The sequence below is a fragment of the Sabethes cyaneus genome, chromosome 1 (assembly GCF_943734655.1).
Source record: "Sabethes cyaneus chromosome 1, idSabCyanKW18_F2, whole genome shotgun sequence".
Taxonomy (NCBI): Eukaryota; Metazoa; Arthropoda; class Insecta; order Diptera; family Culicidae; genus Sabethes; species Sabethes cyaneus.
The window spans coordinates 16,437,032-16,465,026 of NC_071353.1; the positions used below are offsets into that span (position 1 = coordinate 16,437,032).

At 42.4% G+C, this 27,995-nt stretch overlaps 1 protein-coding gene across 6 annotated transcripts in view; it reads right to left on the reverse strand.

Moving 5' to 3' along the window:
* Positions 1-9,191: 9,191 nt before the first annotated feature.
* The window catches only part of LOC128733753 (sodium/potassium-transporting ATPase subunit alpha), a 148,269-nt gene continuing 129,465 nt past the window's right edge, over positions 9,192-27,995 (reverse strand). For 5 of the 6 annotated variants that reach the window (XM_053827532.1, XM_053827572.1, XM_053827563.1 and 2 more), the window contains 6 exons: positions 26,380-27,975; positions 25,605-25,820; positions 23,317-23,411; positions 12,175-12,349; positions 11,855-12,087; positions 9,192-11,773 (listed from right to left, as the gene is read on the reverse strand). In XM_053827532.1, coding sequence (XP_053683507.1) covers positions 11,653-11,773; positions 11,855-12,087; positions 12,175-12,349; positions 23,317-23,411; positions 25,605-25,820; positions 26,380-27,975 — 2,436 coding nt within the window. In that variant the 3' untranslated portion in view covers positions 9,192-11,652. Of the gene's footprint in view, positions 11,774-11,854; positions 12,088-12,174; positions 12,350-23,316; positions 23,412-24,292; positions 24,388-25,604; positions 25,821-26,379; positions 27,976-27,995 lie in introns of all 6 variants that reach the window. The other variant, XM_053827539.1, reaches the window with a different exon arrangement.

The following is a 27,995-nucleotide window of genomic DNA, read 5'->3' on the forward strand; positions in this document are numbered from 1 at the left end:
AAGATCTGGTCTCCTCCGTAATATTTGTTTTACTTTCGCATCCTTGTGGTGGTTCCTTAGATCCGTTTTTGTTCCACTTCCCTTCTTCCTAGCTGTTGTCAAGCGAGTATCTAACGATTTTAAAACACTGTGAACAGTGCTTGGAGGATATCCAAGCTTTTTGGCAACTTTTCTAAACGAGATCCGGATTTTCATTGCGACCGCACAAAATTGCTTTTCGCACCTGCTCGATGCTATTTTACGCTGAGCACTAGTAATATAAACAAGTGTTATATTTTCAGAAAGAACAGACATGCGTCTACCACTCTGCAAAATATTTCACTCATTGTTAATGTATTTCCGAAGCTGTGTGTTTAGAGGTGTCCAAATTTTGTCGCGAACAAGCCTTATGTGCTGCTTGGGTCGCTAGGACGCATGTTAAATCAGTCCGACTTTCAGACTTTCTAATAAGTTTCCCGAAATTTTTTATTTAATTTCAGGCAACCTCGCCGAAATCAGACACCATTAGGTTAAAGTACTATATTTTGTCTATAAAAAAAATATTTCCATCAGGAGATTTCCAGACGAATCTCAGAAAAAATCAATTGAAAAATATTTTTTTTAACAATTTATTAAATATGCGTCTTAATGAAAAACAGTCTTCACACAGAAAATGTGTATTTTAATGTGTAGATGTTGGCTACTGTCAAACACAGATAGGGATAGGGTTGCCAGTCCCTTGGATGGAAATGAAGACGTCAATGATGATGACGAAAATGATGGAATGATGCTTGAACTAGTAATGATGGAAATTGTGATGATGGACCTGACGGTTATTGAAATAATGGAGGAAATTTTGACGAAAATGATGATGAAATGATAGTGATGGAAATGATGATGATTGAAATAATGATGTTCATGATCAAAATTATGATGCTGGAAAGAATGATGATGGAAATGATGATAGAAGCAATGATGTTGGAAATTATTAAAATGATGATAGAAAGGATGATGTGATTTTAGTTTGTTGCAGTTTTAGCGCTCTTATGTGCAGTCGCATTTTCAAATAGCGGAGTACGGTTTAGTGAGAAATTCGGTATAATAATGATAGATATTATGATGGAAATGGTGATGATGAACATGATGATGATTATGAATAAAATGATGAAGTTGATAAAAATGATAAGAATGATTTTGAAGATAGTATTGTGCTTTGCAGCTGTACCTGGATTAATCCAGATTATTTTCTCTAATGCCAATGTATATGACGAAACAAAACAGCAACATTGCAGTTGTCACTCTTTCTCTTTCTCACTCACAGCATTCCCATTGTCGCACTTTTTGTGCCAGTCGCACTTTTAGACTGCGGTGTCCAGTAAGGTGCAAAATGCGGGATAATGAAGTAAAATAGTTGAAAAAACTGTTAAATAATAATAAGTTAATTTATTTATTTATACACTCAACCCCCGCTAATATGAAAAACAGCTCGTTCAGATTGGGCGAGTTTATTTTTAATCTGAATATTTGGTAACTCTATTCATATTCACATACGCGCAAGACGCGCACCCTATGAGCTTGTTGTTTTGATTTGACGAAAACTGAAAATTTTATTGTTATGGTAATCAGCGGTGTTATAGCGGTGATGCTGGTTACACTGGCATAAAATTATATAAAAATAAGTATAATATATAAGTATAATAATAAACATAAGTATAATTTATAAACAAAACGTTACCTTTGCAAATTTACATCTTTCACAAAAAGAGTAGAGAAGGGGAATATTGAAGAGATTATAGTAAAGATTGAAATTAACTGAAGTTGAATTTGCAGTTTATTGTGGTAAGTCGTTTTAAAGTGTTAATACAAGAGCGTTAAATTCTTAACGTGTGACTATATACAGAGTGGCGACAATGTCAAAATTGGAATGATAATTATCTGTCAGTGTCATTCCAATCGAGCAGACGACCTATCTAACGCGTATGCAGGAAAGAGAAAGAAAAACCTTGGAAAAACCCGAAAAACCGCATTGCATACATTTGGGATGACTTGTCGCCACTCTGTATATAGTCACTAGCAACAATGCAGCTGCGTCTGTCAGTGTTGCCGCACGCACAGATTATTCTGTGATCAACAGATATTTGAAATAAATTACTTTTATAAAATCTGGATATGTAATTCCTTTTCATGATAATTTTACCACAGTTATTGGTCGTACCGTAAATAGTTATGCTGCTGTTGTCTGTTATTGCTAATTCTTTTGAGAACCAGCGATTTAAATTAAAGATTTCGAGTTTCTCGATGCCATATATAATAACAACATACTAGAGAAATTTTTCTCTGAAGCTTTTATTTTGAATAATACATAAGAAGCTGCTAAAAATTCAAAAAAATCTGCTCAAAAAATGTTCTTGATTTGAGATGGCGTCTCTCTATCTTTAACAGGCTCTCTAGTCGTTACTTTTTTTAGGGATCTCTAATCGGTGTTTTGACAAGTCTCCTGTTCGATTGGACTTACTTTTGACAACTGATTCTGTTCGATTGGAATTTTCGGTTTAAGATGGCGACTCTCTAAGGCTCTCTAGGGTGAGAGAGGAGGAGTTGTAAAGAAACTGACTAAAGAAACTGACTAAAGAAAAGACATTGGAGCTCAGTCACTCGCGGCCTCCTGTCATCATTAAACCTGATTTGCTCAACGATGATTGTTGTGCGTGACTCTGTTTAAAGTTGCTAGGAAAAGTTCGAACCTAGGTTCGAACAATATTTTTTCGAGTTCAACATTTAGGCGATTTTATGAACTGTACGATACAAATTTGATTGCCTGGTGTTTTCGTTAGACAGCACGGATCGATTTCGTGATGATACGATAATATTTGTTGCTGTTTGCTTGCAGTCATTATTTTCTGTCGCGTTCATCGACTGATACTCCGCAAGTTTTCGAGCAAAAGATTCAGAAGGTTTCATCGAGATTCATGCGCACTTGGTTTCGACGAACCGAAAATGAGTTACTTGCCATTTCTTTAGTCAGTTTCCTTAGTTCAGATTGGCATGAAGAATCCAGTGAATACATTTCTATGAACAGAACCCAGCTTTCGGGCCCAAAAACTGCTTCCGAAAAGTGACTTCTAATTTCCCGTTAAGAGTGTACATTATTTTAGCCGGCGAGTGACTTAATGCGCCATCTAGCTACCACTAGTAGCTTCAATTGGTAATTGAACTGTGGTCACTTTTTGTGAACACTGTGGTAATTTTTTCACAGCGTAATAAATTAAGGTCAATGTAATCAATAATTATGCAAACGTCAACGAAACAGAACGTTAATGATTTTTAATGTTTATTATTTTTAATTTATTAAATTAATTATGCATCTGTTCTTCAGTGCGCAAAGTATTGTATTATAAACGTTCCACGTTTTGTTATTTTTTTTACTCATATCCTTATCCAGACTTCGCTAAAAACTAGCTACATACTGTGTTGTTAACAGAAAATGATAAAATTTAAATGTTGGTTGCGTTAGTAAACAAAATGCTAATGGGCAAATACAGGGGTTAGACAAAATTATCGGGACAGGCAAAATTTTGGCGAAATTCAAACGGCCATAACTTCTACAAAATAAGACATTTTTAGATGAAACCAATTGCATTCGATGGGGAAATTTTTCTACTTTTTCTAAAATGTTTCAAGATTTGCAGTAGTCAGAAATATTACGGATTGTATGTTTTACGGTATGTTGCTGTTTCGTCGTAATTGCCTATTCCCGTCCTATCCAACGCAAATTATTAAAAATATCCGCGATTTTTATGACACACAATGCAAAGTTAGTTATTCCCTTATTTTAATTTGTTGACTATCATACGCGATCAATCAAAGTGAGCTGAGATCTATTGAAATGCTTTTTTTCATCAAAGAATTCCTTTGCGTCATGTCCAAAAATGGCCAGACCAATTGATGTTACTAGTTACTGATTTCACGGTAATGGCCATAATTTGGTTGTTTTTCGACGGATTACCATCCTCTTTTCACCAACCAACTGAAAATGGAGGCAAAACAGTGTTTAACATACCCGCTGACAACCCGGAATATCTCCGCACTGGCACTGTGAATCTTGAAATATTTAAGAAAAACTGGAAAAATCGTCGAATGCAATCGGTTTCATCTAAAAATGTCCTATTTTATAAAAACACTGACGAACTGACATGACACTTAGAAGAAAATCCTTTAAAAATCATCGTCCTGCACATTTTGCTTGCACACTAGCACCCTCTGTTATGCATGTTGCGGAGTAGCTTGCATTTGCAGGGTTTTATGCTGTAGGGGTTTGTACATTTAAATGGTTTTATACTGAAAACTCAAAGCAACACTTGCACGCCGCGGTGTGGCCATGTTGCGAAACATGTTTTTTTAAAAAATGAGTGGTTTTTGATTGGACGATGGAATTATCGCGAGTGTCTCGTCTGTTTGTCTGTGGTAAAAAGTTATGGCCGTATGAATTTTGTCAAAATTTTGCCTGTCCCGATTATTTTGTGTATATTCTCGGTGTCACGCCGCGTGCGATTGGCGCTTTTCCGCCCGTGAATTCCCTTTTCTGTAATAAATTATGAAAAATGTGGGGATTAAAGGATCCTCCGGACCGGTATATCGGAACAATACCCAAATAAACATCCAATTAAAATACGAATGTGGATAGTTTGCTGAAAAGCCCTAGGCAATACACCAACATAACCTACAATCAGGGCTGTCCTGCACTCAGTGCAGCTATTTCGCTTATTTAACTGTAATACCCCAACCAAGTAAAATTCGAAAATGCTTTATATGGGACGTTTATAGTCAATTATTATCCATAAGATTGCTGAACTAAATATTGTTCTATCTTAAGTATGTACGGCGCACTCCCAGTTCTTGCTGCACATCCTAGTGTGAACTGGAAGTGCGCCGTAAATATTTCGGATAGAGCAATACTTAGTTCAGCAATCTTATGGATAACAATTGACTATAAATGTCCTGTCCATACTTACTTACTTACTTACTTAATCAGCTCCAGGCCGTGGTTTCCTCTGCTGTACGAAGAAGTCGTCTCCATTCTACTCGGTCCATGGCCGCAATTCGCCAGCCACGTAGTCTACGTAGGGTCCGCAGGTCGCCTTCCACTTGATCGATCCATCTTGCTCGCTGCGCGCCCCGCCGTCTCGTTCCAGTCGGATCGTTATTGAGAACTTTTTTAACCGGGCAGTCGTCCGACATCCTCACGACATGCCCAGCCCATCGCAGGCGACCGATTTTTGCAGTGGCAGCGATGGGTGGTTCCCTAAGCAGCTGATGCAATTCATGGTTCATTCGCCTCCTCCACGTTCCGTCTTCCATCTGCACTCCGCCGTAGATGGTGCGCAACACCTTCCGTTCGAAAACACTAAGGGCGCGTTGGTCCTCCACGAGCATAGTCCATGTCTCATGGCCGTAAAGGACTACCGGTCTAATCAGCGTCTTGTAGATTGTTAACTTCGTGCGGTGGCGAATTTTGTTCGATCGCAGCGTCCTACGGAGTCCAAAGTAGGCACGATTTCCTGCCACAATGCGTCTTTGTATTTCTCTGCTGGTGTCGTTGTCTGCGGTAACCAGTGAGCCCAGATACACGAACTCTTCTACCACCTCGATTTCATCACCGTCTAAATGAATTCGGGGAGGGAGGTCAGCATTCACTTCTTTAGAACCTCTTCCTTTCATGTATTTTGTTTTCGATACATTAATGACAAGTCCTATCCGTTTGGCTTCAGCTTTCAGTCCGATGTACGTTTCCGCCATCCTCTCAAAGGTACGTGTAATGATGTCAACGTCGTCAGCGAAACCAAGAAGCTGGACGGACTTCGTGAATATCGTGCCACTCGTGTCTATACCCGCTCTTCTTATCACACCCTCCAAAGCGATGTTAAACAGCAAACATGAAAGCCCATCACCTTGCCGTAACCCTCTTCGAGATCCAAAGGGACTCGAGACTGCCCCTGATACTCGAACAACACACATTACTCGATCCATCGTCGCCTTGACCAATCGCGTTAGTTTATCCGGAAATCCGTAGTAGTGCATAATCTGCCATAGCTGATCTCGATCGATCGTGTCGTACGCCGATTTGAAGTCGATGAATAAATGATGCGTGGGCACGTTGTATTCGCGACATTTCTGCAACACTTGCCGAAGTGCGAAAATCTGGTCCGTGGTGGCACGGGCACCCATGAATCCCGCTTGATATTGCCCCACGAACTCCTTTGCAAATGGTGATAGTCGACGACATAAAAGTTGGGAGAGTACCTTGTAGGCGGCGTTCAACAGTGTGATTGCGCGGTAATTGCAACAATCCAACTTGTCGCCCTTTTTGTAGATCGGACACACGATGCCTTCCGTCCACTCCTCCGGTAGTAGCTCATCCTCCCAAATCTTGACAATGACCCAGTGCAGCGCTCTAGCCAGTGCGTCACCACCGTATTTCAGCAGCTCGCCGGGTAGCTGATCAGCCCCAGCCGCTTTATTGTTCTTCAGCCGACCGATCTCTTCTGCTACCTCCTGGAGGTCAGGGGCTGGTATTCTGTCGTCTTCTGCACGTGCTCCAAGATCTATTGCCATATCGTCACCTCCATGTTCAGCTACATCGCTGTTAAGGTGCTCGTCATAATACTGCTTCCACCTCTCGATCACCTCACGTTCGTTCGTGAGAAGATTACCGTCTGAGTCTCGACACATATCGGCCTGCGGCACATGGCCTTTGCGCGAGCGGTTTAATTTCTCGTAGAACCTCCGTTTATCGTTAGCACGGTACAGTTCTTCCATCGCCTCGCGATCCCGATCTTCCTGTTGGCGCTTTTTCCTCCGGAAGACTGAGTTTTGCCTGTTCCGTGCTTGTTTATATCGATCCACATTCGCCCTCGTACGGTATTGCAGCATCCTCGCACGTGCTGCATTCTTCTCCTGCACTAATTGCTCGCATTCGCCGTCGAACCAATCGTTTCTTCGGTTCGGATTCATTGTACCTAGTGCCGCTAGTGCAGTGCTACCGATGGCGGTCTTAATGCCTTTCCAACCATCTTCAAGAGTTGCTGCGCCAAGTTGCTCTTCCGTTGGTAGCGCTGCTTCCAGCTGCCGCGCGTATTCCTGGGCAACTCCGGTGACTCGTAGCTGCTCGATGTTGGGTCGCGGCGTACGACTTCGACGCGTGTTATGCACCGTCGAGAGTTTTGAGCGCATGCAAACTGCAACTAGGAAATGATCCGAATCTATATTCGCACTGCGGTAGGTGCGAACGTTTATAACATCAGAGAAGAATTTACCGTCGATTAGAATATGGTCAATTTGGTTTTCTATTCGTTGGTCTGGTGATCTCCAGGTGGCCTTGTGGATATCTTTGCGGGGGAAGAAGGTACTTCGGACTACCATTCCGCGGGAAGCTGCAAAATTTACGCATCGTTGGCCGTTGTCGTTCGTTGCGGCATGCAGGCTGTTTGGCCCGATTACCGGTCTATATATAGCTTCCCGTCCTACCTGCGCGTTCATGTCACCGATGACGATTTTCACGTCCCGTCGCGGACAGCCATCATACACCTGCTCCAGCTGCGCGTAGAACGCCTCCTTCTCGTCATCGGGTCTCCCTTCGTGTGGGCAATGCACATTGATGATACTGTAATTGAAGAAACGGCCCTTAATCCTCAACTTGCACATCCTTGCGTTGATCGGTTGCCAACCAATCACACGCTGGCGCATCTTTCCCAGTACTATAAAGCCGGTTCCCAGCTCGTTGGTGGTGCCACAGCTCTGGTAGAAAGTAGCAGCTCGATGCCCGCTTTTCCATACCTTCTGTCCTGTCCAGCAAAGTTCCTGCAGTGCTACGACTTCGAAGTTTCGGGGATGTAATTCATCATATATTATCCTATCGCAACCCGGGAAGCCGAGCGATTTGCAATTCCATGTCCCGAGTTTCCAATCGTAGTCCTTATTTCGTCGCGTGGGTCGACGCCGATTGTTCCGATCCCTATTTTCTTCTTCGTTGTTGGTAACTTTTAGTTTTCCAGGGCGGCTTGTTGGGCCTGCCCCTAACCCCCTGTCTCGCCGGAGGACCATCGTGCACAGCACTGTTTAGAGTCCCTGCTGGCATAAGGACGAGTATAATAATCAGCCGCCCCTAACATGGAGAACAGACGCTGTTTGAGCCGCACCTCCTTGGTGAACAGACGCTCGTGTTTGACGAAGCATTTCCTCTACCGCCATGCTATGGTTACCGCGCCAGTATTCGCGTCGCACCTCCTCACTTCGCTATTGTCAGATTGACAACATTGCCCAGGCTACGCCGCATTTGGTATCATATGACTCGTGGAGGCGTGAGGCGGGAGCTTGTGAGGACCAGAGCTGTGTTTGACGCTCCTTCCAGGTTGTCAACTCACCATTTGAAGCCCATGTCCTGTCCATAACGTTTTCGAATTTTGATTGGTTGGGGTGTTACAGTTAAATAAGCGAAATATGTCACATAGTAAATGTACTACGGATGACAACAAGGGTAGAAAACTACGAATCATTTCCATTGAATAATTTTCCTTTCACAGTAAATTTTTGTCATTTACCCCAAAAATTACGATGCGCCTCAAATGTCTGAGATTTGAGCACCGTACGGAGCTAAACGATGTGAAAAATGCACTCAAAGACACGAGAGTGACGAACAATACTATACCTGTAACAAAGCTCAGTGGGGCAAACATTGCCGATGTACAAATCAACAGATCAACAGTGCCCAGAACGAAAACACAACTCCTCCCCTCTTACTATTTTAACAGCATAGAACCGGGGTGGCTCGCTCGTGCTGTCTCAAGAACTTGTCTCCATTGTATTCGATGTCCTGGGCTACTCATCGTCGTCAATTCGTAGAGGGTCTCGACACTCGTAAATTAGCTTCAAGCTGGTGAAGTCATCTAAGCACGTTGGGCCTCGCCATTCCTGGTGCCGCGCCGGTGCGGTGGTGGGATCCGTGAAGCGAACAGATTTTACTGTCCAGTCGTCCGGCATCCTCGCGCCGTACAAATAAACTGTACAAACAAACTCATACTGCAGTTAAAATACCATAAAAAATTCCACAATTAGAGTTGGGGAGGGACTGTGATACAGCGCTTCCGCAGAGTAACCCCCCCCCCCCTCCCAAACGCCAGCAAGGAATTACTACGCGACCGATAATTTTTGTTAAATACTATTGTTCTGATTTTATTCTGACAATTTTTTTTTGTTTCGGTGTGTTTTTCTGCTGATTTCATCCTCGGTTGGTTTGGTGGTTCTTGCTATCGAAACAGTCGGCGTGTGTATTGTGTGTTTTCTTCTGTTTATTAGTTGTTTTGTTGTTCGTTTCTTTTTTTTTCTGCTGAAGTCAATTTATTTAAACCTTCTTCCATTGGTTGGTTGGTTTTGTTTTGTTTGTTTTTTTTTCTTTGTCTGCTGCTGCGCGTGAGAAAGTGGTTTGATGAAGAGAAATATTGTTTCCTTTATTCTTAATTTTATTCTGTGTGGTTTGTTCTGTTCTACAGCTGTTATAACGATTTTTCTCTTTTGTTTTTTTTTTTGTTTCCTTTATTGGTATTAATTTCAAATAGCCTGCTTTTTTAAATTTAGCTAACTTGTTTTATCTGCGGTTGGTATTTCACTTTACATTTAAATGGGTTTGTTTTCCTCTTGCTGAAATACTTTTTCTTATGCTGTTTTTCTTGTTTTTAATTAGTTTACAACAATCGGGCAGTTTTATGTGACGCGTTGCTTACTTTTTCTGCTTCCTATTTTTTATTAGACGCTTGGATTTTTCAGCTCCTTGTGTTGTTTTTATACTTTTTCAATTTTCGTTTTGTTTGAAATTGTTGCTTTATATCTGCTAAAAATCAACAATTTTCGCTTGTGTTTCATACTGCACTAATAAATAAGAGCTTGTTCATTAATGTTTTTTTACTTCTTAAAAATCGACCAACGCCGCGCTCCGCGTTATCGCGTCACCGTTCGCAGTGAGTGAAGGGGGTCGCGGGCCGTCGCGTCGGTCGGGAGTATCAGGCCGATCAGGCCAGGCCGAACTGCAGCAGACTGCCAACATGACAACATGGGTGGCTCAGCCGAAGCCTGATCGGCTGCAAACATCGTGCTCTCTAACGAGCACAGGAAGGAAGGAAGGAATGAACCAAAGACAGAAATAATATACAACATTCGTTCGTGTGGGCGGGGTTGCAACGGAACACAAAACAAGGACGGAAGAGGGAACTTTAGGGATTACCGAAACGATAGAATCGATAGGTGAAATGCAACAGAACACTTGGGGGTTGGGGTTTTGCTTTATTCTAGGATGGGACACAGTACGAGTGAGGACTTAAAACAATCATTAAAACAACTTTTATTCTCTTCTAATATATTCACTTCTTTCGTTAACAATTTTTCCTTGCGCTTATCCTTGTTTTTTTTCTTAGTTTCTTCTACTAAATTTTAGTTCTTTGTTGATTCTTCTCACTACTACTAGAGTTTCATCATTATGTTTAAATTTTTTAAATTAGCTTTGTAACTAACAACGAGTTGATTTCATTTCTTTTAATTTTAATTTATTAATAATAAGAGAATGATGAAATATAGCGGACAGTGATACGAGGACATGTAACATGCGCTGGATCAGGGTTGGGGGGGGGAAAGGTTGTTTGGGAAAATTCGTGGCAAACGATGATGCTTTGATGAAGAGGAAAGCACAGCAAGACAGCAAGAGAATTGAGAAGTAGATAGGACAGATATGGGAAGACGTGCATTACTGAGCGTGTGTGTACAGGTTTTTTTTCCTTTTTTTCGACTGTCCGTCTCTGTGTGTGTGTGTGTGAGTGTGTCATTGTCGCGCGGTGATGATATCTCGGGGTTTGCTTCGGGTGAGTGTGTGCGCGTTCATGGAAAGCGCGAACGCAGGTGCCGAAAATAGTAATGAAGATAATGCACACATATCTACTTATTGGCATTGTTTTAGTTTCTACTCTCCGATTTTTTCTTCTTCTTTCGCATGTCTTTTATGCCAGTTAAAAACTACCACACACGCAATTTATGTAACGGCTAGAGCGGCTCCGAAAAAAATGCGTAATTGCTGTGGGTGTCTGTGTGTGTTTGACTGCTGTACTTGTGTAACTGTGTGTGTGTGTGTTTTTTGTTTGCGACAGTGACTACGAACACATCGCTAGCGTTTCGTTAGGCACGCTTAATATATGGCATCTGTTTTGTCGTACAAGAGAACGTGTGTTAGTGTCAAGACTTCTATTGTTTTGCTTTTGCATACGTTGATACACGCGGGGGGTGGGGTCAGGTGGCTGCGGGACGGGGCGTGGGGGTGGCGAAGTCGCTGTGTGTGTTTGTTTTGTGCATATGTGACAGTGATGCGGAGGTGCGAGGGGACTTTGACTTGATGAGGACGGGAGATACTGCTTCTTATAATCTTCACGATTTTCTTTACTATGTTTATCTTTTTGCTTTTTTTTCGTGTGTGTGTGTGTTGTTGGAAATCATAATTTATAACTTTATATAAATTTAATAATTAAAAAAATATAATTACTTTTTTATGCTCATTTTTTGTTATTTTCACTGTTGTTTTTACCTTCTTTTCTCAGTTTTTCTTCTTTAATTAATCTTTTTAAATATAAATTTGTTGACCTAGTAGTACGTCTCTTGTTCTAACCAGCCACCCGGATTGCGTCTCAAATAGAAACGACGGATTTCATCGTACACAAAGATGGACAAGCTGAACGGCAAGGCTGGCAGCCACCAGACGAATCTACAAAGGGAAGAGTGCAGTTCGATTAGTTTGATTCCAACAAGCGCACCATGCCGTCGGATACAAAAGCCGGTTACTTACTTGAGTGGGAACATGCGCAGGCCCTTGTCCATGCCGGGCGTGTACGACAGGATGGCGGCTAGAATCGTCTCGAACACGATACCGAAGTTGAGCGCCCAATTTCTCATGCCCTGGTGAAGGATCGAGTTACGGCGGGTCTTACAAATGATCAAATCAGCCCACTGGACAATGACAATGGACACGAAGAACGCAGTGTGACAGGTGAACTCGAGCGTCTTGCGGTCACGGTAGGTCTACGGGGAAACAAAAACCGATTACTAGCTGTTGTACTAGAAGAACTAGAAGCAGACTAGAATTGTAAATTCTGTAAACAAACTTACCCATTCCTGTCCGTACGAATCGGTCAGATCGTTGACGGCCTTCGAATCCCAGTGCTTGCGGATGCCGAACAGTTTCAGTGGCAAGAATCCATTCTCGGCCATAATGACGAAGTACACGAAGAAACCGGCAGCGGCTTGAATCATACCGATTTGACCGTAGGCCATCGAAATAAGTCTGTGTTTTTTTTTGTTTTGGCGGTGACGGAGGCGACGGAAACCGAGCGGAAAAGAAAAATTTCGGATTCGCGGAAGGAAAACATAACAAGCGTCAATTTTGTGGGCATCGTTTTGTTTCTCATTTGGGCAACAAATGTATTCGAAAGCCTGAACCGTCGAGTTTCTTTTGAGTAAGCATCATTTGAATAAGCATTTGAGAAATCGAAGGTTCAGGCTTTCCGTTAAGATTGGAGTTAGTAAACCTTAAAACTATTCCATAACCAAAGCGTAACAAATTAAACTATCAGATAGAATTAATTTGAAGCAATTAACATGCAACGATTAGAGTACTTTTTTTAAGACTATTATAGGCATGCAAAAGCGAGGTTCATTTACAGGATTGCTTGTTGCTATAATCAATGCTCTGAAATTAGACTGATCAAAGTAGGTTAAGAGATTTTTCTCTGTCATTCTCTCGCACAGTATTGTAGTACTAGAGCAGACCGGAGCAGTCGGAGGTAAATTTGACAGCGAGAATGAAACAGTTGTGGCAAAAGGCAAACGCGCGAGAGAGCGAGAGAGAGAAAGAAAGAAAGTAAGGAAGAAAGGAAGAAGCTACTGTAAAAGAGAATCGTTTCGAAGAAAAATCGTAGGGTGCGTACTGAAAATACGAGAAAGGAAAAACAAAGCACGGAAGGAAGCGAATCGAAGAGGACCGCTTCTTGTCTGTATACTCACATTGTCGAACCGGGGGACACGAGAGATGAATTTTTGATTGTAAAATAAAGTTCGAACGGCGAACACAATTGATAACAACCCAAGAAATGTTACGGCCCAACCGGCCATACTTGATGAATGGGATCGTTGTGTGGATGGGAAAGCGTGAAGCTCGCGGGAAGCATCCGGGAGCAGGGATTGATTGGTTTGTTTATAACTGGAGGGAACAGCGGCATCTAATAGTTGGACGCACAACGTCCAGGTACCATCTGACAGACTTACTGTGCGCTGTATCTTGGCGATGGCACCTGGCAGGGTCACATTTTGATTGTTGGTTTTAGTTTCTTTTTTGTAGTTGATTGTGTCGTATGTTGCCAGATCTGTTGTTTTCGACTTCTAACTCTGCGTACTAAATCTATGACATGTACAGAACTTTACTACGGGGTGTGGAGTCACCGACAACCGTGGTCACTGTGTAAATAACACCTAAGGGGTACTTAAAACATGAACGAACAAACATCACAAACTACACACTGTAAAATGCTGTTCAACTAGCAGCGTTCGTATAATCAAAACATCTAAAGCTGTACTAAAAACGATTGGTTGTCTGTAGGGTGTCGTCTGCATACACTGGACTATCAAAATTGTGAAAGTGTCTGTGTCTGTGATACTATAAAAATTCATTCCTTCTACAGAAAACCGAAACACCAACTAAGGTAAACATCAATGGTGTGGTAGAAAAAAGCGAATAAATCTAGTACCTAAACAAAACTGTCAAAAAATAATTAAAACATCAAACTCTCGAGCTAGAGTAGACAGATACAGGAAGAAACATCGGCAGTCAGAGATGGGATAACATTCTAGCTCTCTAGACAGACCAGTACACGTTCTAGTACTTTATAGTTATTCGTTTGGTTTCCTAGGCTAGGACTAGGACTAGGTTATGGAGAGAGAAAAAGTGTGAGAGAGACAGGGGACTCAGAATCTAGTACGTAGGTATTCTCGTGATACGAAAACGGTTTGCCAGGGTGAAAAAAAAACTACGGAAGTTGGTTTTTGGTGCCAGTGCTGGATGCAATGCGCGGTCAAGTTGTGTGCTTTTGTATCCCCGGTTTGACACCGTTGACTCTGTGATTTGAGGCAGTGTAATTCGACATCATCTGGCAAACTATGAGCAGTCCAGACGGGGCAGGTGGTACTAGATGAGGGGGGGGGGGGGGTCAGTTTTTCGGTCAAACGGAATCCGGAACACATTGTGTGTGGTCAGTGATAGTTTTATGGAAAATACACGACTTTGAAGCTGACAGTACTAGAGAGCAGGTGGTCGTCGGAGGGACAAATATCAGAGAAAAAAACTGTATCATATTTCCATCGAGATATAGAGAATAAAAAACACATAATTTTTTTCTGTTGCGAAAATAAGATAAATCAAAACCGAAAAAAGGTGTTGGCAGACACGGCGGAAAACGACTGACGAAGCCGATTCCCGAACCTAGGTACAGCACGTTATCACTACCACAAAAGTTACAAGGAGAAAAACTCTTTTGAAGACACTGCAAAAGAGATTTCCTGTGTGTATGTAGTTTGTTTTTAAACATTATTTTTTGTTTTGTTTGGTGTTCAGTGAAACAAATCGTAAACTAACAGAAACAAAAAGGAAAATAAATTAAACGAAAAAAACGATAAACATTGCATTGAAAGTTTTTGTTTTGCAGTAAATTTGGCATTTTGACGTTTGGTGTCCTGACCTGCGGTTGACCAAGTTGTCACGGTACGGATCTCTCGGGCGGCGCTTCATAATGTCGCTCTCGGGTGCTTCGTAGGCGAGAGAGATGGCCGGTACCTGCGGTGGGTACATTCGGAGGTTCGAAGGTTCGAGCGTCGTCGCACGCGCAGTATTTGTGTCGAACGGTCAGTAAAGTCAACACCCGCCACACGACGAGCGCGTTCGCGTACGGGTGGTTTGAGATTTTATTTTTGTAGTTGTTTCGAGTGTGATGACATTAGCGATTGTAGTAGTAGAAGAGACGCGGTGGTGGCAGTAGTAGTAGGTTGTTGTTGTAGTTTGTTGTTGGTTGACGGTTGAGTGATGATGATGGTAGGTAGTAGAAGTAGTTAGATAAAAAACGACCGAAAGAAAAAAAAGTGATGTTTTGAAAAGTATTCTACTACACAGCATAAACGTTCGACAATTTAGTACGATACGGCACGGTAGAATCAACTTGTTCCGCCTTGGAATAATTCGTTTCAGCGTGTTCGACAGAATGCTAATAGAAACTTCAGCCTAGCGACGGATGAAGGTGCGGAGAGCGGTAAAGTAGTAGCAGATTAATTGTGCAGCACACGCGAGAGCGCACTCTATAGAGAGAGAGAGGAGAAAACTAATCCACTATGGCAGTAGTAGTTGGACTCGCATGTAGGAGAAAACTTCATTCTATTCTAGCATTCACGGTGGTTACTCCACCCAACCAACAGTTGATAGATACTGGAAAAATGTCTATTCTAACCTCAAAAATTAAACGAAAAACTGGTTCTAGTTTCATAAAAAGTAGTTTTTTTTTGTTGTCAAAATTGTACATAGCCACAGGCTAGTGTTTGCTGTTTTACTACTACAAGAGAGAAGGAAAAATGTAGCAAAAAAGTATGTTTGACTATATTCAACTCGAGTTTCAATCAGTTCCCACGAGGCTTTTGTGTAAACAGTTAGTATCTGCGAGTGTAAAGGACTGGTTTGGGTGTTCTCTTGGTGACGGGTAAGGGGTGGGGGTTTCCAAGGGGGTGAGGGATTGTGCATTAAAAAGAGTGACGTTGCTTGGGGATGGAACTTAAAGATGAGTCTTTATGACAGATGATGGTCGCGCTGGCGAACGACAAATTAAAGGACTTACCTTTTCTTACAAGCATTAGGGGGGGAGAATGATGTGCTCATAGTGCTATCATCAATATTTTTTTTGTTTCAATTGTTGAACATTCAACTACTATGGAGACGTAAGAGATAAGGCTACTAGGACTATACCAACAAGCAGTTCTGGATTAGTTTGGATTTGACATTGATGAAAGATGTGTGAAAATATACAGATGATTGCAATTGAAAGATATAAGAGAAAGGTCTGGAGAACTTTAGTATACTGATTATTAGATGGTTTACACAATACACACGCACACAACACCCAAAAGCTAATAACAGCTTCGCTGGCGATCGATCAAAGTGGACTTGAATTCCGGTAGCCTCTGATCGAGCACCACGGAAGAACTAACACAGATGACCATGAGAAGTAAAAACTAAAGCTAAACTTCAACCGAGTGTAAAAGAGATTGAAAGTAGAGAGTTCGAGTAAAGAGGACTACAATTAACTAGGAGCTGAGAAAGTGAACCAATCAATTGGTATTGTTTAAAAAGAAGTATCGAATAAGTGAACAATTGAACGAAACGGAAAAGGGTAGCCAATTCTTTATTGTTGAAGAAAACAATAAAAAAGCAAAATTAACTTCATTACTCGGCGCAGTGGATGTGTTGTTTGTTTTAATTTTTTAATAAAAAAAAGATTGGTTGGCACGGAAAATGGACAACAGAGAAAATGGTTTATTGTGCTATTGAAAACTATAGCGCATCTGTCGAGTTTCAAAACTGACGATCACGGTTTTTAAGGATTAATTTGGCCAAATTTGTCTAAACAGTAAAGACAGGTTTAGTCGCCTTTGTTTGTTTGATATCCAGACATATCTGGAAACATCAAGATCCTCTCCGGACCCTATCTGTAACCCGTTCGAACACATTTGGACACATCTGAGTACATCTAGACACATCAGAATACTTCCGATCGCATTTTGACTTATCTAGACCCTATTAGGACCCAGCTAGATCATATCTGGACGCACCTGGATGCTACTGGACGCAGCTGTACCCCATCTGGACACAAGTAGGAAACATCTGGAAGCATTTGGACACATCCAAACGTTATGGACAAACATAAGGTCTCACCAGGATATATCTGGACGCCAGCTGGATCCCATTTGAACACACCTGGATGCATTCGTAAATACCGGACACATCTAGCCACATTTGGACATGTCTGGATCCTATTTGAACTCCAGCTACATCCATTTGGACACAGCTGGACTCTATCTGGAACCTATTAGAACATATCTGGACACATCTGAACCCTATCCGGACTCCTTCTGGATCTGATCTGGCCACTGGACGCATCTGGACTCCGTCCGGGTGTCATGTCAATCCTATCTGAACCCCATCTGAATTCAGTCGGACACATCTGCAAATATCTGAATCCTACGTGGACTCCATTTCGATCCTATCTCGTCACAACTGGACACAGCTAGCCGCATCTGTACCCAATTGATCGCATATGGATCCCACCTGGATAGCATCTGAAGCCCTCTGGACTCATCAGAATACATCTGGTAATATTTAAACATATTTGCCTAATTCCTTCTAGACACTGCTGAAAACAGGGACATGCCAGCGGAAAAAATACCGTCTGGACCATACATTGATAAGTCTGGACATGTCTGTGGTCATTTCTAGGCAAATTAGTAGACATATCTTGACAAATCTGTGAACACATCTGCACTCAACTGGACACATTTGGACATATCTGGATATATCTAGACTCTATCCGAAACCTCTTTTTCAGATATTTGGATGCATTTGAACACATTGGGACACATTTGGACAACATCTAGTCACATTTCGCTAAATTTCGAAACATCTAGACGCATTTCGACGTATCTGGGCCATATATGAGTTTCAGCTAAAAGCATTTGGGCACGACTGGCCTCCATCTGGAACCTATTAGGACATATCTGGACACATCTAAACTCTATCTGGGCTCTAACTGGATTCGATCTGGTCACTGGACGCATCTGGACACATCTGAGTACATATAGAATTTCAAGTAAAATTTGGATACATCTGGACACACGTGAGATACGTCCGGATGTCATCTGGATCCTATCTGACTTCTATCTGGATTCATTTGGACGCATCTAAACTAATCTACACACATCTGAATCCCACCTGGATTCCGTTTTTATCCTATTTGGTAACATCTGAGCTCAGCTAAACGCATCTGTACCCAATTGAACGGGTGTGGACCCAATCTGGATAACATCTGTATCCATTTGACCTTATCTGAACACAGCTGTACGCATCTGGTAACATTTGTACATATCTGGATTCCCTTCTAAACACTACTGGAAACTTGGACATCACAGGAATAATACAATGTGGAATCCTTTTGGATCTTGCCTTGATAAATCTGGACATTTAAATATGTCTGTCTCTAGTTACATCTGGGCATTTGGACATATCTGAACACAGCTGGACCCTATCCGAAACGTCTTTTCCATACATTTGGACCACAACTTTATTCCAGATAAATACATCAGGGCATGGGAGGACTCTATCTGAACTCTATCTGGAACCTATTGGGACATATCTGAACCCTATCTAGACTCAATCTGGACCCGATCTGGTTACTGGACGTATCTAAACACATCTGAGTACATATGTAATTTCAAGTTGAATTTGGAGACATGTGGACTCTGTCCACATGTCAACTGGATCCTGTCTAAATCCCATCTGGGTTCATTTGCATCCTATCTCGTCAAATCTAGACACAGCTAGCTGCATCTGTGCCCAATTGAACCCATATGAATCCTATTTGGATAGTATCTGAATCCGTCTGGATTCATCAGAACACATCTGGTAACATTTGAACATATATGGAATCCCTTCTAGACACAGTTTGAAATAGGGTCACACTACAGGAATAATACCAACTGGAATCCAGCTGGATCATACCTTGTTACAACTGGACATCTGGATAAATCTGTGGTCACTTCTAAGCAAATTTGTGGACATATCTTGACGTATCTGTGAACACATCTACATGCATCTAGACGCATCTGGACCATAGTTGAACTCCAGATCAACGCATCTGGACACGTCTGGGCTCTATTTGAACCCTATTAATCTGGACATATCTAAATCCTATCTAGACTCAATCTGAACCCAATCTGGTCACTGGATGTATCTAGACACATACAAAATTTCAAGTGAACTTTAGACACATGTGGACTCCGTCCGCATTTCATCTGGACGCATCTGAACCATTCTATATGCATCTGAACACATTTGAATCCCACCAGGACTCCATTTGGATTCTATCTCGTCAAATCTGGACAGAGCTAGATGCATTTGTGCCCAATTGAACGCGTATGAATCCTTTCTGGGTAGTATCTGGATCCATCTAAACTCTATTGAGGCTTTATTTAGCTCCGATCTAGTCGTTGAAAACATCTGCATACATCTGAGTACACATGGAAGTTCAAGTTAAACTTGGACACATGTGGATTCCATCCGGATGTCATCTAGAGCCTTTCTGAATCCTATCTGGATTTCTTTGGACGCATCCAACCCATTTTATACACATCTGAACCCTCCAGAATCCTACATGGACTTAATTTGGATCATACCTCGTCACATTTGGTCGAATATGACCCTACCTGAATACCATCTGGGTAAAACTGGACTCATCTGAACACAGCTGCACACATTCGGAAACATTTAAACAAATCAGGAATCCTTTAACACTGCTTAATCCATCTTGATCTTTCCTGGATAACTCTGGCCATGCCTGTAGTCACATCTAGCCAAATTTGTTAACCACATCTCGATATATCTCTGGATCTAGACACATTTGGACATACCTGGGCAGAGTTGGACCCTATCCGGAACCTCGTTTTAAAACATTTGGATGCATTTGAACACATCTGGTCACATTTAGATATATTTGGACACAACTGAACCTTATTTAGACTTTGTCTGGTCTCGTTCGGACGCATCACACATAAGGTATTTCAAGACAAAGTTGACATCTGGTCACATTTGGACATATACGGACACATGTGGACCCCGCCTGGACCCCGTATGGGCAAATCTGGATGCATTTATACCTATCAAATCCATTTGGACGAATCTGAACATAGTTGGACTCCATCTGGACTCTATCTGGAACCCACCTGAACTCTATCTAAACATTAACTAGAACCTGTCTGGTCACATCTGAGCAAATATGGACTTTCAAGTTAAATTTGAATACATCTGGCTACATTTGGATATAACTGGGCACATGTGGACTCCGTCCAGATACTATCTGGATCCATCTGGACTCATCTGAACACAACTGGATACATTTCAACTTAACTGGACACATCGGGATCCCTTCTAGACGCAGTTGAAAATATATGAACAGCCTAGGAATATCTTAGATACACCTGACTACCATCTGGATCTTAACTGGACAAATTTGCACGCATCTAGACCCATTTGGACATATCTAGATAAATCTGGACACATCTAAATACATTTAGATGCATTTGGACCCCTATCTGACCCCTATCTAGACTCCATCAGAATACCACCTGGTCACATTTGGACGCATCTGGGTATATCTGAACACAAATGGAACTTCATGAAAATATCTATTCACATCCGGACACATGAGGACTCCATCTGGATCGCAAATGGATTCATCCGAACTCATCTATAAACATCCAAATTTCATCTGAACTTCATTTGAATGGCGTATATAACGTATAAACTACGAGTTGCAGGCACAGCTTGGAGAGTTTTCCACCGTACACTTGGCGAAAGTTGCGAAACTATGGTGAGCCGGCCACATCGCATAAATGCCGATCGACTGTGCAGTGAAATCCGTTCTTTTCAAGAACCCCAACAGCAACAGGAATAGACGGGTCCAACGTGTTAGTTAGCTAAGCAAGGTTGAAGCCAACTTGCGTGTGTCGAGACGCCCGCAAGTCACCCACCTCCCTCCCCCGCTCTCTGCTGGTAGAAGTAAGAAGTACTCCTATCTGGGTTCGTTTGGGTACAGCTATCTTGATCATCTTAAACATCCGGACCCTATCTTGATACCATCTGACCACAGCTGGACAAATTTGGACACATCTGGCATCCATCTTGAACCTATCTGGGAAAATCTGGACACGTTTTTGAACCCATTCGGGCACATTTGTGAACACATCGGTAGACACACCAGGACGCATCGGAGGGCACCTCTATGAGCACATCTGGATGCATTTGGTCTGCAACTTGACAGATCTGGACCCTATCTGCATGCTATATGGATTATTCTGGATACACACGTCGACACGTGTGGACGTTTCGACACAACTGTGGAAACAAATGGGACGTCTGTAACCATATTTGAACATGTCTGTTGACAATTTTTTTTTGTTTTGTAAAATGTAGTTCAGAAGTAACTTGCTGGATGGCCCTCTAGAGCAAATAAAGATTATAAGAATATAGGATGTTATTTTCTTGGCAAACTTATTTTCAACCAAGCAAAACGTATGTGATAGCAATGTTGCAAATCGAGCGAGAAGCAAACGATGCCGAAACGTACATGAGCGAGTGTGAGAAACATAGTATCTCATGCTTACTCCACTGACACCACGTACGACAAACAACCGCTGTTGCTGTGGGCATACATTCTGCTACCGACATGCTCGTCACAAGCATACAGCCTCGTAGCGTCGTTCTACCCAGTCCACTCACGAAACCAGCAGCTCATGAGATGTCGACAGCCCGTGAAGCTGAGTAGGATGTGTGACCGCAGATTTTTCTTTACTGCTTTTTTTTCTATTTCATCTCACTCCATCGCTTCATTTGCGGGTAAGAGTGCTTGGGTTGCAATTAAATTACACACTCGCAAAAAGTCGTCGCAAAGCATGAAAAAATAAGAAAGAGAGTCCGAAAGAGATGCTCATGCCAGAGCCTGTTCGTTAGAACGAGTACGTGCGTGTGAGAAAATCAGATCAGATCAGATCACACGATTGTGGGCCTCGCAACACTGTGTGATAGGATAACCGGAAGTCAAGAAACGAGGCATGGGACTAGCTCTCAGTTTCGTGAACCTGACGAACGAACTTATCATATGCGAAATAGATTTGAAAGTAAAGGAGTTTTCCCCAAAAAGAACAGAGAATATGCCAAAAATAAAATCTGGCTGAAGAAATCGGTTCCGGGCGCCCTCGATGACTTACAAGTGACCAAAACAATTTTTTTTAGTTTTTTTTTTCCAGTAACTCAGCTCTATTGCAACTTCGGTAAAAAAAGCAACTTCCTATCTCATTACGAGAGATTACCAAAATATTTTCACTATACCATCAATGGTTCTTAGTAAATTAGTTCTAAACTACTGTTTTGTGCGAGTCCAAACACATATTACGGAGAATGTGATTATTTGTTACTCATAAGACCACTACAAATATTTTATAAAATGTTTGCCCTTCCGGTGTTGGGCACTTGAAGGCGGGGTGCAAAAAAACGAAACAAAGAAATTTTATTAATCGAGCAAAAATAATGCGTTTTGAGCATTTTTACTCTAAGGTGAAAACAAAATCTATTCTTGCTTTTTACATATAGATACGTTATTATTTTCTAGGTAAAACCTACAAAAAAAAAAACAAAATTGAACGAAAAAAAATTTTCTGCCGATTTTCGGAAACTCCATTGCTCGAATTTCCATTTCTGCTTCGTGTTAGAAGCGTTAATACTCCGTACACTAATTTTTCGAGTTCGAGGCTGTAGAGCCTACAAACAATGGATTTTATAACAAAAATTGACTGAATTCCCACAAATTATATTTTGCCCCCCGATTTTTCAAGCCAGTTTCAGACACTTTAAAAATAATTTGCAATGGCCTAATTAATATGTACGTACGTATGGCAATCTTATTAACTGTTTGACGGCAGAACAAATATGTTGTTCAACAACCAAATGTTAGGTAATACAACTTTTAAATTTTTCACGTAAACAACACATCCTTCACTTAGTACCAATAGAAACGATAAAAAATAAACAAACCCGCCACCACCCAGTAAATGCTAAGTAGTAGTCACTAATTAGAACAGAACGGATTAGAACCCAGATACCGGAGGAAACGAAAAACAGGAAAAGAAAAAGCAAACAGAACAAAACAAAACAAAACAAAAACAAACAGAGCAACAGACGTGTTCCGTCAAAACGTTACTTGGGCGACGGGGGACACAGATAAGACACGGCGCTTCGTTTGGTTTTTCGTCAGTTTTTTTTTTGTTTCTGACGAAACCTTCCGAGCGTAACAAGAGAGGGAAGTACTAAACTTATGTGGGTCGGGGTCGGGTTTTTTTTTGTTTGTTTGTTTGCTTTATTTTAGTTGTGTGTCGTTTTTTTTCGGGGGTTTTTACCTTTCATTGACCAATTTATCAGTGAACGGATTTCGGGGCTGACGTTTCATGATATCGGACTCGGCTTCCTCATAGGCTAGCGAAATGGCAGGGACCTGTACGTGTGAGTAGGCAGTTGTTGTGTAATCTTTTAGTTTCGTTTTTTCTTTCGTTGGATGCCGAAAATATGAGAGGGTGATATGAGCGTTTTTTTTTCAAAAAAGGGGAGATACGATTTTTTTTTTGGTTTTGCTGTGGGCTTTTCTAACGTATATAAAACACATTGATAGCAAACTAAATGCAGAGATCGATTTTCTAGCTGAACGGCAGAACAAAGCGTTGTTAATGATTTTTAACAAATGTGCTCCTGTTCAGCGATGGGAACACGTGTGAAGGCCGAATATGACGGATGAGAGGTCAAAGATGGCGGCGCGTTTTGGTGAGAAAACAAAATATTTTGCATTGTTTTTTTGTTTTATCGTGGAAGTAAACTAACAAGACATAAAAATATGACAAAGAACTTAAACGAAGAAAGTGCAGGAACAGATGACTTGTCAATTCTCCGAGGCTGGGAAGGAGCAGCTTGTTGGATTTATCAGTTGAGGTGTGTTCTCTGTACTGTTTGTCTGTGTTTTATGTTTTAGCGAGAGGGTGTTGTTCCCAAATGTGGGACTGTAGAGCTTATTTTTGTACTATTTTACAAAAAAAGAGAGTGATTAGTTTGTATATATACAGCGCTTCGGCATCGGTTAGTTTTTGCTTGCGCCAGAATATTTATCGGCGCCATTCGCATGCACTTTCGAAACTGCTGTCGGGTTAATTCCTCGGGCGAAAGTTTTTTTATATAATCCACCTTAACGCTAGGGATTAGTTGGTTGCGTCAATGCTTTTTCATTCTCGCGAACTTCCGTTTAGTAGAGCAGGCAAGAGTTGCTAGGCGTTTATTGTTTGGTATATTTGCGGCAAACCATGAAACAATAGGAAAAAATATAGAAACCTTTCGTTCACGAGTTTGTCGTTGAACGGATCACGTGGCGGCCGTTTCATGATGTCGGATTCGGCGTGCTCGTAGGCCAACGAAATGGCGGGTACCTACAGGTGGTTGAACATTTAGTTTCCGAAACAGCAAATCGAACATAATCGTAAGTGGTGATATAATAAGGAGCATGTCGAACGAAACGTAAAATGGCACTTCGAACTGAGAAGGAATCACAATGTTGGAGGATGAGATAATTGAAACTTTCTTTTCTTGAATAAAAACCATTAAAATAATTTAGCTGGAAAAAATGTGCTGGAATCTTTAGCAGAAGAAAACTACTCGAAAGAAGAGAGAGAATAAAAAGAGTGAAATAAAATAAACTGTGTTCTAAAGGCAAGCGGAATTGTTTTTTTTTTGCTTGGTTCGGTAGTTGCTGTTTCACTGAATTTTACTTCTGCACAGGAATTACACATTCTAGCGAGAATCTTATAGAAATAGCGATACCACGATAGGTCACTGGCGCGTAGAGAAGATGGTACTCGAGCAAATTTGGTTTTTGTTCATTCTGAGAGTTGCCAATCGTCGATACAAAGGTGGCAGCAAAAAGGATCAAGCTAGTGAGTAATTGGAAAAAAGTACGTAATAAATATATGGAGAAGATAATAATATCAAGTACAAAAGGCAAAATAAGTGGTAGTTCAACAAACTGGCCAGCGTATTGAGCTCGCACAGCGATAATTTAGGGTAGGCCGTTTGCTCAGCCTATGGAGTACCTTTCGTTGACCAGCTTGTCTTTGTACGGATCGCGCGGCCGGCGTTTCATAATGTCCGATTCGGATTCTTCGTACGCAAGAGATATGGCCGGAATCTACCGAAAAATTAGGTTACCCGCAAGTCGGTGTTTTGTGTTGTGACAGGCCACAGTTTGGGCCAGTTTTTTTTCGATTCCCAGTGTGTAAGTGTATATTCAAAACAGAACAGAAAAAATTGATTAGAATTTGAGGTTAACTTTCTGTTTTCGAAATATTTGCTCTGAGCAATCGAACTGAAGGGCCTTAATCTGATTAAATAATGTTCCTCGAATAAACCCTAGTTTGTCGAAAAACTTACAAAACAACCTGGCTTTGTAACCGTGTCTTTTCCACATCGAGGCAGACACAAGTAAGACAAAGTAAGGAAAGGTACGACGAAATTCAACCGCAATGTGTTTTTTTTTCTTCATTTTATCATTTTTTCGGGGTGGAGAGAAGAAACGATGTGAGAGTGAGGCAGCAGAATGGAACGTCTTCTTGCGGCGCGGCCGGGTTCAACCGGGCTCGCCTAAACTTACCATGTCAGTTCCCAGATCGATGCACAGAATGGTGACGGTACCGAGCGGGAGCGGAATGTCGCACAGGATGAACGCCAGGAAGGGCGAGATCTCCGGAATGTTGGATGTCAGCGTGTACGCGATCGACTTCTTCAGGTTGTCGAAAATCAGACGGCCCTCCTCCACGCCGGTAACGATGGAAGCGAAGTTGTCGTCCAGCAAGATCATGTCGGCGGCCTGGTTCGTTCGGGTTGAATCGTTGTTTTTGGTTTTGGAAATAGAAAACATTACCGGAATTAGAATGGGTTTATTATAGAACACCACGAAGAACGAAGAATCGTTTTGTTTCCGAACTCGAAACAATACAATTCATCGCCCGACATCGACAACAGCTAGGTAGCCCATTTCGTAGTAGGACGTAGTTGAGTGTGTTATTGAGCAACATTGGAGGGCCGGCACCACGACCTCGGTTATTGTGCAACTTGTTAAAAGTAAGGATGCTCCAGTTTAGCCGAGTGTACCTATTTACAGTAAAGTTAGTGATCGTTATGATGAAATCTTTCACTACACTATGGTGGTGCGCATTTGATTAAAGTGGTGCTTTAAAGCGGGGAGCGAACGAACTGGCGACAAACAGTATTCCATCATCGTTAGTAACGTTAGTACGGTAGGAACCAAGCAGGGAAGCGACTGGTTCAGGGAAGCTTCCTTGGTCGGCCCTGGCAGAAACTGTGTTTGTGTGTTTTCTACTAATGAGCTGCGAATTGGATAGCGTCATTATGCGAGCAACACTCACCTGTTTGGACACGTCGGAACCGGCGATACCCATGGCAACACCGATATCGGCCTTCTTGAGAGCAGGTGAATCGTTCACACCGTCACCAGTTACGGCAACAATGGCACCCAGTCGCTGGCAACCTTCAACGATGATCAGCTTCTGCTGCGGTGAGGTACGAGCGAACACAATTTCCGTATGGTAGCGTAGAATCTCATCAAGCTGTTCCCCGGACAGATCACGCAGTTCTGAACCATGCACAACGGCGGCCTTAGCCTCACGTGGATTAACCTCCGAAACCGGAATGTTGAGACGCTGAGCAATGTCTTCAACGGTTTCGTTACCCTCCGAAATAATACCCACCGATTTGGCAATAGCCTTGGCAGTAATTGGGTGATCACCAGTGACCATGATAACCTTGATACCGGCAGAGCGGCACTTAGCGACGGCATCTGGTACTGCGGCACGTGGAGGGTCAATCATGGACATGAGGCCGACGAAGCGCAGGTTCTCGACGGGGAAGTTCACATCGTCCGCATTGAATTTGAAACCGTGGGGAAATTTATCCGATGGCAGCATGAAATCGCAGAATCCGAGCACACGTTCTCCGAGACCTCCCAGCTCCAGGTAGGCATTGTTGAAGGCTTCCTTCATCTCTTCGTCCATCAGCTTCTCCTTGCCGTTGATGAAGATAGTCGAGCAGCGTTCCAGGATACGTTCGGGGGCACCCTTCATGACCAGCAGATAGCGCGGATCGCTAGGGTCCTCAGTTTCGTGGATCGATACTTGGTACTTGTTGGTTGAATTGAACGGAATTTCACAGACCTTCTTGTTGCGCTTACGGATGCTCAGAATGTCTCCGAGTGCCAACTCCATACATTTCAGCAAAGCAGCTTCCGAAGCGTCACCGCTAACTTCCTTCTTCAGAATTGGAACACCATCTTGACCTCCCTTGAATTCGGCGCGGTTGCACAGCGAAGCAATTCGGGACAGGGCCTTGAATCCGGGGCTAGTACGATCATACTGAACGCCACTCTGATCCTCAGTGGTATCGGCTTCGATGATTTGATTATCGAACCACATGTGAGCGACTGTCATACGGTTCTGGGTAAGTGTACCGGTCTTATCGGAGCAAATGGTCGAGGTCGAACCGAGGGTTTCTACGGCTTCCAAATTCTTGACCAGACAATTCTTCGATGCCATACGCTTGGCAGTCAGGGTCAAACATACGGTGACGGTGGCGAGCAAACCTTCCGGTACGTTGGCGACGATGATACCGATCAGGAAGATGACAGCATCCAGCCAGTGGTAGCCGAGGATGAAAGCAATCACGAAGAAGGTGACACCGAGGAACACAGCCACGCCGGTAATGATGTGAATGAAATGGTGAATTTCCTTGGCGATCGGAGTCTCGCCGGTGTCCAGACCGGAAGCGAGACCGGCAATACGTCCCATCACGGTGTGATCGCCGCAGCTGATGACGACACCCTTGGCGGTACCTTCGACGGCATTGGTCGAGAAGAAGGCCAGATTCTTGGTTTCCAGTGGATTATCGTGGGTGAATTCGGGACCGCGCGACTGGGGTTCGGACTCGCCGGTAAGGGACGAATTGTCAACCTGTGGGGGGAAGCAAAACG